The 14,809-nt window shown below is 42.6% G+C and overlaps 1 protein-coding gene across 1 annotated transcript in view; it reads left to right on the top strand.

The window, feature by feature from the left end:
* fhip1b (FHF complex subunit HOOK interacting protein 1B) overlaps positions 1-13,550 on the top strand; it is a 27,916-nt gene extending 14,366 nt beyond the window's left edge. The window contains exons 5-12 of the mRNA XM_039818466.1: positions 3,984-4,229; positions 4,741-4,907; positions 5,553-5,633; positions 6,227-6,390; positions 7,034-8,425; positions 10,240-10,418; positions 10,866-11,028; positions 11,577-13,550. Of these exons, the coding sequence (XP_039674400.1) occupies positions 3,984-4,229; positions 4,741-4,907; positions 5,553-5,633; positions 6,227-6,390; positions 7,034-8,425; positions 10,240-10,418; positions 10,866-11,028; positions 11,577-11,881 (2,697 nt within the window). The 3' untranslated portion in view covers positions 11,882-13,550. The remainder of the gene's footprint in view (positions 1-3,983; positions 4,230-4,740; positions 4,908-5,552; positions 5,634-6,226; positions 6,391-7,033; positions 8,426-10,239; positions 10,419-10,865; positions 11,029-11,576) is intronic.
* Positions 13,551-14,809: the final 1,259 nt, after the last annotated feature.

A 14,809-nucleotide genomic window follows, 5' to 3' on the forward strand; every position in this document is an offset into this window, starting at 1 on the left:
AGCTAATGCTGGGGGTTTCAGACAGCGTTGCAGCACACACAGAGATGAGAAGGGTGTATGTATCGACTTGTCTAACTCTGGGGGTTACAGTGAATAAGCTAAAGTACCAATAAGTCGGCGTGTTCCTTTAAGTAGGCATTTAAAAAAATAACCACCTCACTCAACACCACCAAATCAATAATCTCTAACCACTACTTTTTTCTGCTAATCTACCGCGACAGCTAATCAAAGAGTTGAACTGAAACTTGATGATGGAACATAGCAGTTGATGTAGCAGGTACCAAAAAAAAAATAAAAAAATGTAGATGATGGTTTTCCATGTATTTGTGATCGCGTTTAAATGAACCATGATTATTTCAATCAATAAAATTCTACTTTCAGATAAAATAGAAAAAAACACTGTTTGGACATTTTCATTTAGTCTGTAAATGATCAAAACAGATATAGAAGGTTGAAGCTGTTTCTGCCTGTGTTGTTGTAGTTTCTACCTGCTGCCACTAGGTGTTACTAAAGAGCCATACTTTGCTGATTGCACTTTAAAATGTATTTCGTACTAAAAAAGGCTGTACTAACTTGCTGGATTTAATGTTGAAAGTGACTCAGTGCGAGGCGCACGTTTGTGTGGACACATTCTAACGTCAGGACCATCGTTCTGAATCCAGTCTTTGCAGCCAAAATCTGGTCTGAAATTACAGCATCCGAGCAACCCTTTAGCTTTAAAACGGCATTAGGACAGCGTTGCGTGATGAGTGTGGCTGTATACCATAGTTTAATGCTATGGTCAGTACTGCTTTCCTCTGCCTGTTCACTCTGGTATTCAAAGAGCTAGCTCAGCTATTCTCTGCTCGTCCTCCTTCCAGCAGCTTCAGTCTGACCTACTTACAGGCTAGCGGGACCAGTGGAGGTGGCATCAAGGACCGAATGCTCCTCCCTGCCCGAGGCTCACTATTTTCTGCCTGTGCATGCTCACATTAATCAACTTTGTTTGACATTTGTGGATGTAGCAATAGATTCTGTGACGACTGTAAAAGCCCTCTTACTGTGTGGTACCGTAAGCAGTGCTCATCACAAACCCACTCCTCTTTCCTCCCATGTATCTTTTTATTTATTTAACCAGGTAGGCCGTTGAGAACAGGGTCTCATTTGCAACGGCGCCCTGGCTAAGAAAAGTGTAAGCATGCGAGACAACATACAGTTTCACATTCAATACAATACAGGGATACAGAATACAATATGCTACATAAAGGCTACTTAAAGTGCAGATTAAGTAGGCATTACAAAGCTGGCACAAACGTGTGGTGTAAGTAAGCCGAAGGATATGCGAAAGTGATATGGTGATAACCCAGTATACATTAATAATCTACATTAGGGCTTACAGTATGTGGCTTTTTATCTGTGACATTTCCAGCATGTCTGTACATACTGGAAGGTCATTGTGCTTATCAAACTCATTTCTTAAGACTGCACTAGGTTAAGTGAGCTGTTGTACATTTCTGTAGGGTCATTAGTGGTGTTATGAAAACAAAATGTGTTTCAGCCAAGATACAGTACAGGCCAAAAGTTTGGACACACCTTCTCATTCAATGCGTTTCCTTTTTATTTTCATGACTATTTACATTGTAGATTCTCACTGAAGGCATCAAAACTATGAATGAACACATGGAATTATGTACTTAACAAAAAAGTGTGAAATAACTGAAAACCTGTCTTATATTTTTTTTTTTTAAGCTCATTGAGAGAACACCAAGGGTTTGCAGAGTTATCAAAAAAAGCAAAGGGTGGCTACTTTGAGGAATCTAAAATATAAGACAGGTTTTCAATTATTTCACACTTTTTTGTAAACTACATAATTCCATATGTGTTCATTCATAGTTTTGATGCCTTCAGTGAGAATCTACAATGTAAATAGTCATGAAAATAAAGAAACACATTGAATGAGAAGGTGTGTCCAAACTTTTGGCCTGTACTGTACAAGAGAACACTGCAAAGTATTATGTACATTATAAACATGCCATCTCTGGGACTAAAACAGGGAAGGTAAGGGTTGTTTGTTTCTAGACCATATGATCTATTGGACTTATTATACGGCTGCAAATTTGCTGATTATTCATTATTTTTTAATTTATTAATTGATTAATCATTTGGTCTATAAGTAAGTTTATTTGATTAGGACAATGCACATTAATCAACATTTCTGTGAATGCGCCAGTGTTAGCCAGTCGGCTAAATTTCAACTGTAGTCCTAGTATGCGTGTCTTTATGGTGGTAAGAAACCAAAGCACCCAGAGGGAACCCACGCAAACACGGGGAGAACATGCAAACTCCACACAGAAAGGCCCGGAACGACCTGGACTCGAACCCAGAACCTTCTTGCTGTGAGGCAGAAATGCTAACCACTGAGCCACCGTGCTGCCTTAAAAATATAAAATATTGGATAATTTAATTATTCATTATATTGCATCAATCTGCTAATCAACATAAAAAACATTGGGCCTCATTCACCAACCGTTCTTACGAAGAAATGTGTTCTTAGACCCCACTTGCACACTTTTTACGAAGATATTGGCATTCACTAATGTTTTCTCAACTTGGATTTGTTCTTGGCTAAGAACAAAATCTACACTAACACTGAAAAGCACTCTTACGCACATTTGAGTGATGACAATTTGCTCCAAATAATTGGTTACTGCATTTTATTTCATTCTACAGTTGTTTACAATGATAGTATTGTACTGTAATGTATTTCTGATCATTTGTTGAAAAAAACATCATAGTATGCAAAAAAAAAAAAAACATTATTTGGTGATTGATCATGCTATTTATATGGCCAAAATGCAGTGGTGGAATGTAACAAAGTACAAATTCTTCGTTACTGTACTTTACTTAAGTAGACTCAATAGTGCATAGCCTACTTTTGACTTTTACTTTGTTACATTTTGCAGCAATTATCTATACTTTCTACTCCACAAAATTTCTACAACGTTCCGTTACATTTTCCTTTCACTTTTCCCCCCCGCCAAAACTTCTTCCTGACCATCACACGTTTGTCTCACCAGTGAAGTTTGGTTGCCGTAGATATATATGGGACACCGCCGATCCAAGCCGGCACCGGTGCTCCAGAGCCCGGGCACAGCGCCGCTGACCCTCGGTAATTCAGCCTCCGGCAAAAGTGAAAATGAAAATGTTTGTTTTTTATTATTCCCGTTTTTAAATCCTAGTTGGCATCTTTTTCTCTCCACAGCGTTGTTTACTCCCCCGCCAGGCTGCGTAAGACGCGTTCATATCATATTTATTTGGCTGGACCTCTTGACATTTCCTCCCCATTTTCACGGCTTCACACACTTTATTTACTTACTTGCATGATTAAAGAAAATAAAACCGTCTTAAAATACATCCATGAATAAAAGCAACCGCATTCCGATTTAACACATTTCCGTTTGATGCTGGTTAGGATAGGAACTTCTTTTAAAAGCCAGGCCTTGTTTGTGGTAGTGACATTTTCTACTTTTACTAAAGTAAATATGTCTCTGGTTATTTGTACTTTTAATTAAGTACGGAGATTCAGTACTTCCTCCACCACTGCAATGTACAAGTCCTCTGCGACTCCAACCATCTCTAACGCAGTCTCCCGCTTCGCAGGAGGTGCACAGGAAGCGTCATGTCCTTATATGGGAATTTGTGGGCGTTATCTTATGTTAATTAGGAACAACTGGCTTTCAGTTACGAAGACGTGGGATTCATCAATCCTAAGAACACAGGTGCGAACAATTGTGCTGTTTAAGAACACGTCATGAATCCGACGTAGACGTTTCTTAGGGACTTTCTTAAGAACCTGTTTAAGAGAAAACTTCGGAAGATATTGGTGAATGAGGCCCATTGTGCGTTAAGGATACTCCCACATTTTTACCTGAGGGCTGTCCGACACCTCAACCACCTACTGACCCACAGCTGTCTCATCTAAAGCCTCTCTGTTGCCTTCTCAGGTGTTGGCGACGGGCCTCAGCGCTCTCTACTCCTCTCTGCCGAGAAAGATTGAGGTCCGAGGAGACGACTGGCACGCCCTGCGGCGGGAGGACTGGATGGGCGTCTCATCGCTCGTGCTGTTCATGAACTCTCTGGAGTTCTGCAATGCCGTGGTGCAGGTTGCTCATCCCCTGGTCCGCTCCCAGCTCCTGGACTACCTCCACAACGGCTTCCTCGTACCCGTCATGGGCCCCGCGCTGCATAAGGTACAGTACGAAAGGGACGGGTTATCACGGACCTCCCTGTCACCAGTTTACTTTCAAACTATTTTCATGTTAGAAAATAGTTTCCATGGTTCTTTTTTTGCAAGGCTTTGTGGACCCCAAACTATGCACGGCCAGATACCAGTCAGGTTTTTTTTTTTTGTGATTTGGATAAACTGATCCTGTAAGTAAAACAGGATATGGTGGACCACACAGATGGAAATTGACCACTTGTTTATGGCTGCTCTTGAGTTAGTGGAAGACATTATTTATTGTGTATCTGAAGTGAATTAGCGGGGGAACAATTGTTAACTTGGTAGTTTCTTCAACAGATGAGTCAGATTGTGAATCAAAGCAAAAAATGATGAAGAAAATTTGAAGAAATTGTTTCATTGTCGGTTTTTAATCTTAGACTTCATCTTAGTCATAGGACAGTTATCGTACTGCCCTCTTTTGCAGTTTTTATACAAATCCCGCTGTGTGTGTGTGTGTGTGTGTGTGTGTGTGTTTGTAGTCGTCGGTGGATGAGATGATTGCCAGCACCGCCTACCTGGACCTTTTCCTGCGCAGCGTGTCAGAGACGTCGCTCCTCAAAACCTTCCTGCGCTTCTTCCTGCTGCATCGCCACGACAACGACACCATCCTGGACACATTACTCACACGCATCAGCAGCAATTCAAGGTGTGTGTGTGTGTGTGTGTGTGTGTGTGTGTGTGTGTGTGTGTGTGTGTGTGTGTGTGTGTGTGTGTGTGTGTGTGTGTGTGTGTGTGTGTGTGTGTGAAGGCCCTTGTATGAACTCCATTGTGTGGGTAGTGCGTGGGCTGAGAACAAAAATTGATTGAAAGTGATTCCAGCAGTATATAGAAGTATCTGGTTTTTCAGAACAAACGTGGAGAGAAATGTCATGTCTCCTGCATCTATGCATGCTGTATTGTACGTTGTCTGTGGTCGCTAAAACAATCCGCAGTGAAATGTGCAGATAATCTAAAAATTAAAAACATTTTGTCGTAGAAAGCAACAATGGAAACTTAACAGAAAGTAAAGATTTCAGCTTGAAAGGAAAGCTGTGCTTTTTGACAACTTCAGTCTTTTTGTAGTTTTGTTCATCGCTCACACAGTAACATTTAAATACGACGGTACCACTGAACACAGGAAACCCATGTGGCCTGGGAAATGTTTTATTACTGAAATACACCTGAAAAATGAGAGGAAAAGTTAAAAATGTCACATTTTTTTGTGCATTTATGATTTGTTTTTATGATTTTTGGAAAATTGCAAAAATAAGACAATCACAAAAAAAACAAGTTTCCTTATGTGTGTGTTGCAGCTCTGTATGGTTTCGTTGAGCCTCTTCAGGACTCTTCTGTCTCTGAACTGTGAAGACGTCATGCTGCAGCTTGTTCTCAGGTATGTCTGTACATCTCAGCATGTCCTCCCCAAGTGTAATATTTGTATTAGGATCATTTAATATGCAAAACATGGCTCTAGTAGTAAATACTTTTCTCCGTACTTATTCAGATTAACTGAAGGTTGATGTATGTGTCAGAAAGTCAGTCTCTGTCTTCTGTGTACAGCACAGAGTATTTGGCCCCCGCATCTTTTTTGTAGATGTACTACCTGGGTCCTTTTTTTTTTTTTTGTGAAATACCTTTTACATACTGAGATGTGTGCCCTCCTTCTAGAATTTTGAAAAAATAAGCGTTCCTCTGCCCACAAATCAGAACACACTGTCTTCACATTTAAAATTTTAAACTTGCAAACTTCCAAGGTCAGTTTTGCCTTTTTGTTTATAGGACAACAGCAAATACAGCTGCTTGTGACTTTGTACTTCTTGGTATCTTCTCACCAGGATGATTAAGAATCTTTCTAAACATGTTAACTAAAGTTTGTAACTGCCCACGGTCACAGCAAGATAGAAAAGCCAACGTTGCCAAATATAATGTGGTATCGAAAATGACTGAGTTTATTAATGATTTGGGCATGTGTGTGTTTGCTGCCAGGTATCTACTGCCCTGTACTCATGTAATGCTGAGTCAGCGTCGTGCTATCAGGGAGGCTGACCTGTACGGAAAGTCAGCAGACAAGTTCCTGTCGCTGATCCCGGAGTGCTGCCGGCTGAATGCAGGGTCCTCTGCTGACGAGGACGGTGCATTCTGGGGAAAAGGTGAGCTACAAACACCTGTGTGGGGAAAAAAAAGCTATTTACTCTTTTAGCTGTGGCTGTGACACAACTGCGGATTTGTTGTTGTTTTGTTTTCATCAAATTAAGTAATCCAGGAGCACAAATTATTAATTTCGGCATAGGACCAAATGTCCACACATAATTATTGTAATGTCAAATCAAGACAAACGTTATGTCAGATTCAGAATACTTTATTAATCCCGAAGGGGCAATTCATTTTTACGGTCTATCTCATCCATGTAAATAAATAAGTACATAAGTAACGGCAACAGTCAGCATCCACATCAACATGTCAGTGACAACACGAGTATACTGTAGATCAGATAAACAGGTTGTGTTCAGTAGCCTGATGGCTTAAAATCTTTATATACACCTTTTCACAGATGTAAACATAAACATTCTAAATGGCCCCAAGTTGATTTCCTGTTGCAGTGTACTGTATGTGAATGAAATCAACTGACAGGAAGTTAACAAGGGGCCAGGCTGTTGCCTAGCAATGGAATTACATTGAAAAAGTCTATATTATATCATACCGATAATCTTGATGTGTAACTCTTTATATAACTTAATTTACCAACAGTGTGAGAAAGTTAACTGTTTGCATCTGTATTCTTTCACCCCACAGTACTGAACAGTCCCACCGCAGAGTCTCCAGCCCCACCCAGACCCAGCACCCCATCCCGCTTATCCTTCTTCATCCGCCAACAGAGCAGCGGAGGTGGATCAGCAGGAGGGGGTCCCTCTACCCCCACCAGCATGGAGCCGCTGCAGTCGGGTCCTTCCAGCTCCCACCCGCTGTCCCCTGAGAGCCCGATGCACCAGCAGCAGACTAACACGGAGTGTCTGGACTGGGATTCGGGTTACCTGGAGTACCTCAAAGACGCCCGGCGGGGCATCGAGATTTGCTCCTGGGCCTGCCGCGACTGGTCGGCGCCCTATGATGGAGAAAACCCCTCCCCGAACACAGCCCCTCCACCCCCACCTCCCCCTACGTCCAACCCCTCCATGGCTATGTTCCCCGAGCACTTCTCTTTGCAGCAGGGAGGAAGCAGTAACACCCCGCCAGGCCAGCAGAGGGCGCCCACTGTGGCTGCAGCACGAGCCGAGTGGAGCAGCTCAGAACGGGACAGCGGCGAGTGGGACGTTACGATCAGCAAAAACAACTGCATCAGCCTCACGCCACGCTCCAAGAAACGCAGCCTGCAGAGAGAGGAGCTCCTGCCAAAGCCTATACCTCATCTCGTCCCCTCGTCCTCGTCCTCGTCCTCGGCCGCCCCTTCATCGACTTCCCACCCCGCCTCGTCCCCAGCACCACACAATCCCACCTCTGCCATCACCGTTAGCTACCAGGCCGTGTATAACGGAGTGACGGGGCAGGGGGATGGGGGCTCAGACAATCGGGACCGAGGACTGGAGGTAAAGAAAGTGAAGAGAGACTTGGGGGAGCAGCCGTATTTGGATGAAAACGCAAATCAAAATGGATCCCTTGTCACCTGCTCCTCCCAAAGCTGCACCACTCTCCCACAGTCCATTTTTAGCAACAGCGAATTGGGTGATCGCCCTAACCAGATTTCCTCTCAAAGCTCCATCACCCAGCCAACGTCTGACACCAAATTGCTGACCAGCGACACCTCAAACCCACCGAGTGCATCCTCCGATCTTCCAGAAGCCAACCAGACGCAACAATCTGTAGAGAGTCTTATCCAGGAGCTGTTGGAGCAGGCACCAGGAGAAGCGCCGCTCCCCGGGGAATCCAACGGTCAGGGCATCAGCATCGAGGCCTTCACGCAGGAGCTGAGGGAGCTGGAGGACCGAGTGAAGGAGCGCAGCAGAGCAGCCTGCCAGCAGGAGGAAAGCGCCAGAGAGTCCCTATCCTCTGAGCGGCAGGAGGAGGAGCAGCAGCTGTCCTCGGCCCTGGAGGCGAAGCTGACAGGTGACCCCAAGGAAGACGGGCCTGCGGTGGGCCTCTGCAGTCCTGCCAGACCACTAAATCAGCCTGTCTACCAGCCATACACAGGTGTGTGTGTGTGTGGTTGTGTTGTGTTGTGTGTGTGTGTGTGTGTCCGTCCTAGGCTTTTTTATTTGCGGAGAGCGGCAGTGTTGAAAGTGTGATGACTTGTTGGTTGTATTTTTTTTTATATTCTATTATTTTAAAGCTATGCCCAGTTGTGAAATTATGGGTAATCAAGGTATTTTATTTTTGGTTCTGTCTCTCTCTCTCTGTCTCTCTGTCTCTCTCTCTGTCTCTCTGTCTCTCTCTCTGTCAGCATATCTGTGTACACAGTCCAGGATCCAATACAAAAGCAATACAGATACATTTGTAATGATGATATTCTACGATTCTAAATAGAGCTGGGCAATATATCAATATTACATCGGTATCGTGATATGAGACTAGATATCGACTTAGATTTTGGATATCATGATATGGCATAAGTGTTATCTTTTCCTGGTTTTAAAGGAACGCCGACTTATTGGGAATTTAGTTTATTCACCGTAACCCCCAGAGTTAGACAAGTCAATACATACCCTTCTCATCTCCGTGCGTGCTGTAAAGCTGTCTGACGGCTCCAGCGGCATCAGCCCATCACAGAACAGGCAGGTGAATGGTTCCAGTAATCCTACTGCTCCGAATATGTGACAAAATAATGCCAACATGTTCCTATTTACATGTTGTGATTTGTAGAGTGACAGCGTGTACAAAAAACAACGTAACATGAGACACAGCCATCTTCTAAAGTGCTTCTGACTTTTTGGTTGTTCACCTCAGTCCCTGGGTCAGTGTCATCCTCCGAGCTTGGTATCTTCAGTAACACTGTATGGGCACATGTCCCTGATAATAAAACGGCACATGGCTTCAGTAAGCTGAAGGACTTTAGGGGGTGTTTGGAAGTAGCATAAGCTACCATTAGCATTAATAACTGCCTCTCTGTCAGCGCACACGCCGCCCTCTTAAATAAGTAGTAAGTTGTGTGGTGCCACTACCAGAGTTTTTAGCAGCAGTACCCACACACCAAGACTAAACTTCTCTTTTGTACTAATGTTTCTTCATTGGCACAGTTTTTCATTAAGTCAGTCCTGAAATCATAGGGGATAGATTACAGTTTTTTTTCGGCCAGTGGCAGGTTTAATTGTCCCCATTTAACCTCTACAAGCTGTTAAAGTGCTCATATATTTTGGCTTTTTCCCTTTCCTTTATTGTTGTATATCTTTTTTGTGCACGTTATAGATTTACAAAGTGAAAAAGCCCAAAGTCCACCCCAAAGAGACTTACCATCTCCAACAGAAAACACTGTTCACAAACTGCTCCAAACAGCTCTATTGTAGTCCAGCCTTTACTTCAAAGACAAAAGTGCGTCACTTTGTAACACACGTTATGATGTTCGCCTAGCTGCTAGCGTGGCACGCCCTCATGCTCTGCTTCTGATTAGCTAACAGTCCTTACCTAGGTACTGAGCATGTGCGACTCCTAACAAAGATGGAATAGAAATGCGATGCTTCACTCGGTAGCTAAAACAGAGAGCTCAACACACAGGGTGAAAAGAGGAGCTGCAGCAATGTGCAGTACAACAAAAATATGGTGTTTTTTGAAAATTAAACCATGTAAACCTATTCTGATATAACTTCTAAATGCAATTATGAACCTGAAAATGAGCATTTTAAAGCACCCTGCTGACTATTTTCTTTACACTTTGACAGCCTCTATGCCACCTCGCTTATTTAAAAATAGCTGTCAAAGACACCTTTTTATTTCATCCCTAGTTTATTTGCGTGCAGCTGAGCTGAAATTGTGTGTTGTATCTTTGCACTCAATGGTCCTTCTCTGTGCAGGTCCGTTCATGTTGGTTCTGTTTTCCAAGCTGGAGAACATGCTCCAAAACTCGCTGTACGTCAACATCCTGCTCACGGGCATCGTGGCCCAGCTGGCGTGCTATCCTCAGCCCCTCCTACGCTCCTTCCTGCTCAACACCAACATGGTCTTCCAGCCGAGCATCAAGTCACTGATCCAGGTACACTGCACCATGCCAAACCTGTGACATACAGTATTGACCCAAGGATGCTCTCCATGCTGTCTATTATACTTAAGTGCATTACATTTCTAAACCAGTTGCTCAGCACAGATTTTTTTCTGTATTTCTACTTGAAGTGATGCCGTCTTTTAGTCTATCGTTTGTAGGCATAGTTGTCCGTTTCCAGCCCACCTCACTTCTGTGCTAGCTTCTGTTCCAATAGGATCAGGCCCACAATGCATTTGCATAGTTTCTTTTTCATATTCCATTTCTTTCCGTATTCTTATATGCTGTAAACGGATGACTAATACTATATTGGACAAAAAGCATAGCACTTTAGTTTGGGTACAGTGATCAGTCTTAAATAAAATTGACTGACTAATCAACGAACACAAGCCAGCTGCCTTTTGAAAATCAATCAAAACTTTTTTCGCCGACTCCCATCAGGTTCTAGGTTCTGTGAAGAACCGTATCGAGGCGTTTGCAGCCTCTCATGAGGACTTCCCTGCCATGCTGAAGAAAGCCCAACAGTACCTGGTGGCCCGAGGCAAGTTGGACTGGGCTGACTCTCCTGCAGCAGTTCCTACCCTTCGGCGCTCTGATTCATTAGGTGAGCATGGATACAGGAGGCATTTACACGTACTGTGTATTTGTGTGTCTGTGTCGTAATTAAGTTTTGCCTTTTTATGCCTTCCCTACCTGGCTATTAAACTGGAACAGAATCCGATTTCCTCAGTTTGTAAGAAACGTCTTTGCATGTGATTCAGTTAATTACCAAGGACTCAAAATGCGAAATTGATAAGTCGCTGTCTTTATTTCCACACAGAAATCTATGTAACAAGTTATTTCTCTATTAATTTAGAATCTGAAGTGAAGGCACGTTTATTAATAAAGCACAATGCATACACATCAAATATTTTATTTATTTTTAAAGAGAAACACAGATCACAATGATTTTGAAGTTATTGATCAATTAATAACTTAATCTTAAGTTGAAGGATACGGATATGTTTTTTTTTTTTACAGAGCTTTCAGTCATCTTTGAAAGCTCTGAATTAAAAAAAACTAGTAAGTGGACCTTGAGTTGAGAATAATTTCAAGTCCCATATCCTTGTTAGCCCTGGGCTGACTTGTAAACCTAACGTTCTCTTGTTCCAGTGAAGAGTCGTAAGCCATCTCTCGGAGACCTGATCCTTCGTCACACCAACAGCCCGACCCGGGCTCGGCACGCCGCTCAGCTGGCCCTCGCACACGTACGGGACGGCAGCCAATCGCTGCACAGCGCTTTGTTCAGGGGCGGCGGAGGGGCCTCTGGCCTGGAGAAGCAAGCTGAGGCTCTGCGAGTTAAGAACGCCGTCTACTGTGCCGTTATCTTCTGTGAGTTCCTCAAGGAGCTGGCTGCCCTGGCTCAAGAGCACGCCGTCACTCTGCCTTTCCCTCACAGCCCGGAGGCAGAGGAATAGACTGAAAACTCCTCAAATCTAGCTCTTAGCCTCTTTTTGATTAGGCTGTAAAAAAATAAAATAAAAGTTATATAGGATTCTCCCACCACCAGAGGACAGACTAAAGCACTGAGACTTTTCTGTCACTAAAGTGGGTCGTCTGCAATGACACTGACAAAAAGCAAGATGGAAACAGTGGCATTTTTGTACCAAATTGTTATAGGATACCTATATGACTGGAATAATTTTCCTCATCTGTAAACTTATGATATTGTGCATATCATGTATTATATTTACATTCTATACTCGGAAAATCTCAGTAAATGCTTGAGATTTAGGAGCTTGTACATACACATACCATGTCATGGTATAATGTGACACAGTAAAGCCACAGATAAAAGAAATAGGTGCACATATTGGTGCTAGTCTCTTTATGTTTTAAGTTGAAAGGGTGCTTTCAGGCGGCACAGAGGAGAAGAAGGTTTTTGTCCTCAACAAAATAATAACAAACGCCAAAAATAGTTTGGCAGGAAAACATTGAAAGTGTAGACTCGTCAGTCACCTACGAAATGATCCCATCAGCTTTGGCCATGTCTGTACGACAAGCTCGTCTTTGCTTTGGTCCTCTATCAAGGACTGGCCAATAGAGGAAGCTCACACAGAGAGATGAAAACTGGAACACAGGGGAGGGACAGTGCCACTTTCTCCTGTGAATCAGCACGGCCAACGCAAAATGTACTGGAAAACTTTGGATAACGAATACCATTGTTATCGTATTTTGTTTTAAACATGTTTGTCTTTTGCATTTGCACCATTTTCTAGACATATCAGCAACGTGTGGGAGCAGGTGTGTCTGTCGTCATGTATGCGAGGTTTATTTTAACAAATGACTCCAACTCTTCAGGCCATTAGTAAGCCATTCACCTGTTGCCACAAAGGAGGCTGCGGGATTGAAAGGCAGCACTGCTTTACAATTCATACCTTTTGTCTGTCATTTAGTCTTTTTAAAAGACCTGAGAGAGTCTGCCATAAAAAGGTGAGAATGCAAAGAATTATTATTTTTTTTCCAAGGGTGTGTTGGCATGATTTCCATTTACTTTGAACTGACATTTGAAAAATGTCCTTGTGAGGTATTCACTCACTTTTCTCCATTTGTTTGTTTGTGTGCTAAAAATGAAGCAATCTCAATTTCAGCTTTTCCATTTTAAGTTAGCTTCAAAATATTGTCTCCTTTGGATGAGACGGGCCAAACTGAACATACAGTACAACTGTTCATCTTGGAACTTAACATGCTGCTATTTTTTTTTTTTAACACTAACACCCATTTTTCACTTCATTTCATTGTTGGGTACCAAGTATGAATGTGCATGTGAGGATGTGCCAGAGTCAGTGCCAGTGTTGTGGTCGGCATTTAATTTATTTTCTTGTGTCTGAGGTTGAATGAAGTCGCAGCCGCCCAGTGTTAAAAGCATTTGCCAAGACAAAATTCTCTTTTTTTTTTTCTTTAATGTTCAGCAACCTTTTGAAGATTTGAATTGTTGTCTGTTGGGAGTTTGTTTTATAAGATGGTTATTCTTTAAAGGTCCTATGACATGCTGCTTTTTGGATGGTTTTTATATAGGCCTCAGTGGTCCCCTAATATCTGTATCCCCAAAATTCAGCCTTGGTGCAGAATTACAGCCACTAGACAATGAGCTTTCCTTAGGATGTACCATTTCTGTGTCTGTAGCTTTAAATGCTATTGAGGAGGAGGGGGGGGGGGGCAAGGGAGAGTGGGCGCCTTGACCAACTGCCATGCTTTGCTCGTTTGCAAGCCATGAAGTCTCTCTCTTTCTCATGGGTGGGCCAAATTCTCTGGGTGGGCAAAGCAGAGAAAGGGGAGGTAACCTTCCCCCTTGTGATGTTATCGAGGGAAGATTCCAGATCGGCCCATCTGAGCTTTCATTTTCTCAAAGGTAGAGCAGGATACCCAGTGCTCGGTTTACACCTATCACCATTTCTAGCCACTGGGGGACCATAGGCAGGCTGGGGGAACGCATATTAATGTTAAAAAACCTCATAAAGTGAAATGGTCATGCCATAGGACCTTTAATTCACAGGTCCATAATTTTGGACCTCTTAAATGAAGCATTGACTGGTTTGTAAAACCCATCTAACTATGACCCAGCTTTCTGTGAATTTGTTTGGTTTTCTGCACATACACATTCTCTCTCATCTTTTAGCAGTAGAGAAGCTGCTAAAAGTGCCTGCCATCCTGCGAAGACAACCGTTTCATCTGGACAAGTTGAGGCCTTCTCATCTTGTCAAAGCCATATCCATGGTCGTCATGTTTGTAAACGTAGTACTTCATTACCGCTGTAACTCACTTTTCTATGAAATTTCTAGACACATTTCGTAACACCCCACTGTTTTAATACCATTAGTTAAGAGTCCCTGCATGCCACTTAAGGCCAGTTTTATAATTAAATAATAATTAAATAGCGTAGAGTAAGTTTTCTTTGGTTTGTGCGATAGTGCTGAACTCAAAAAAGCTTTCATGCTGTAGGTTTTAGTGGTTAGTGACTAATCTGGCTGACTGAGATCTGCGGCGGCAGCAAAGAACACACTTCACACTGAATGTTTGCACTCGCTAGATTAAATTGGTAGAGAAATCACTTCTGTATTTTACCCACTGCCATTCGTCCATCCATCTGTTCACCTTAGTCAGATTAATGTTTCCCTTGCTCAGATAAAAAGACCACAGGGTCTCATTCCCCAACAGTTTGTCTACCTTTACACGCACGATTGTGTTTTATAACTAAACTATTTTTTATATTTTACTATCAAACCGTTCTGTTAATGACTATATTAGTTATATAGTATTTTCACAGTAGTACTATCACTTCCTTGGTCAGTCGCATTGTAACCAAGCCGTTTCAGTCCGTTATCTGTATTTCTGTGATATATTCG

The sequence above is a fragment of the Perca fluviatilis genome, chromosome 12 (genome assembly GCF_010015445.1).
Source record: "Perca fluviatilis chromosome 12, GENO_Pfluv_1.0, whole genome shotgun sequence".
Taxonomy (NCBI): domain Eukaryota; kingdom Metazoa; phylum Chordata; class Actinopteri; order Perciformes; family Percidae; genus Perca; species Perca fluviatilis.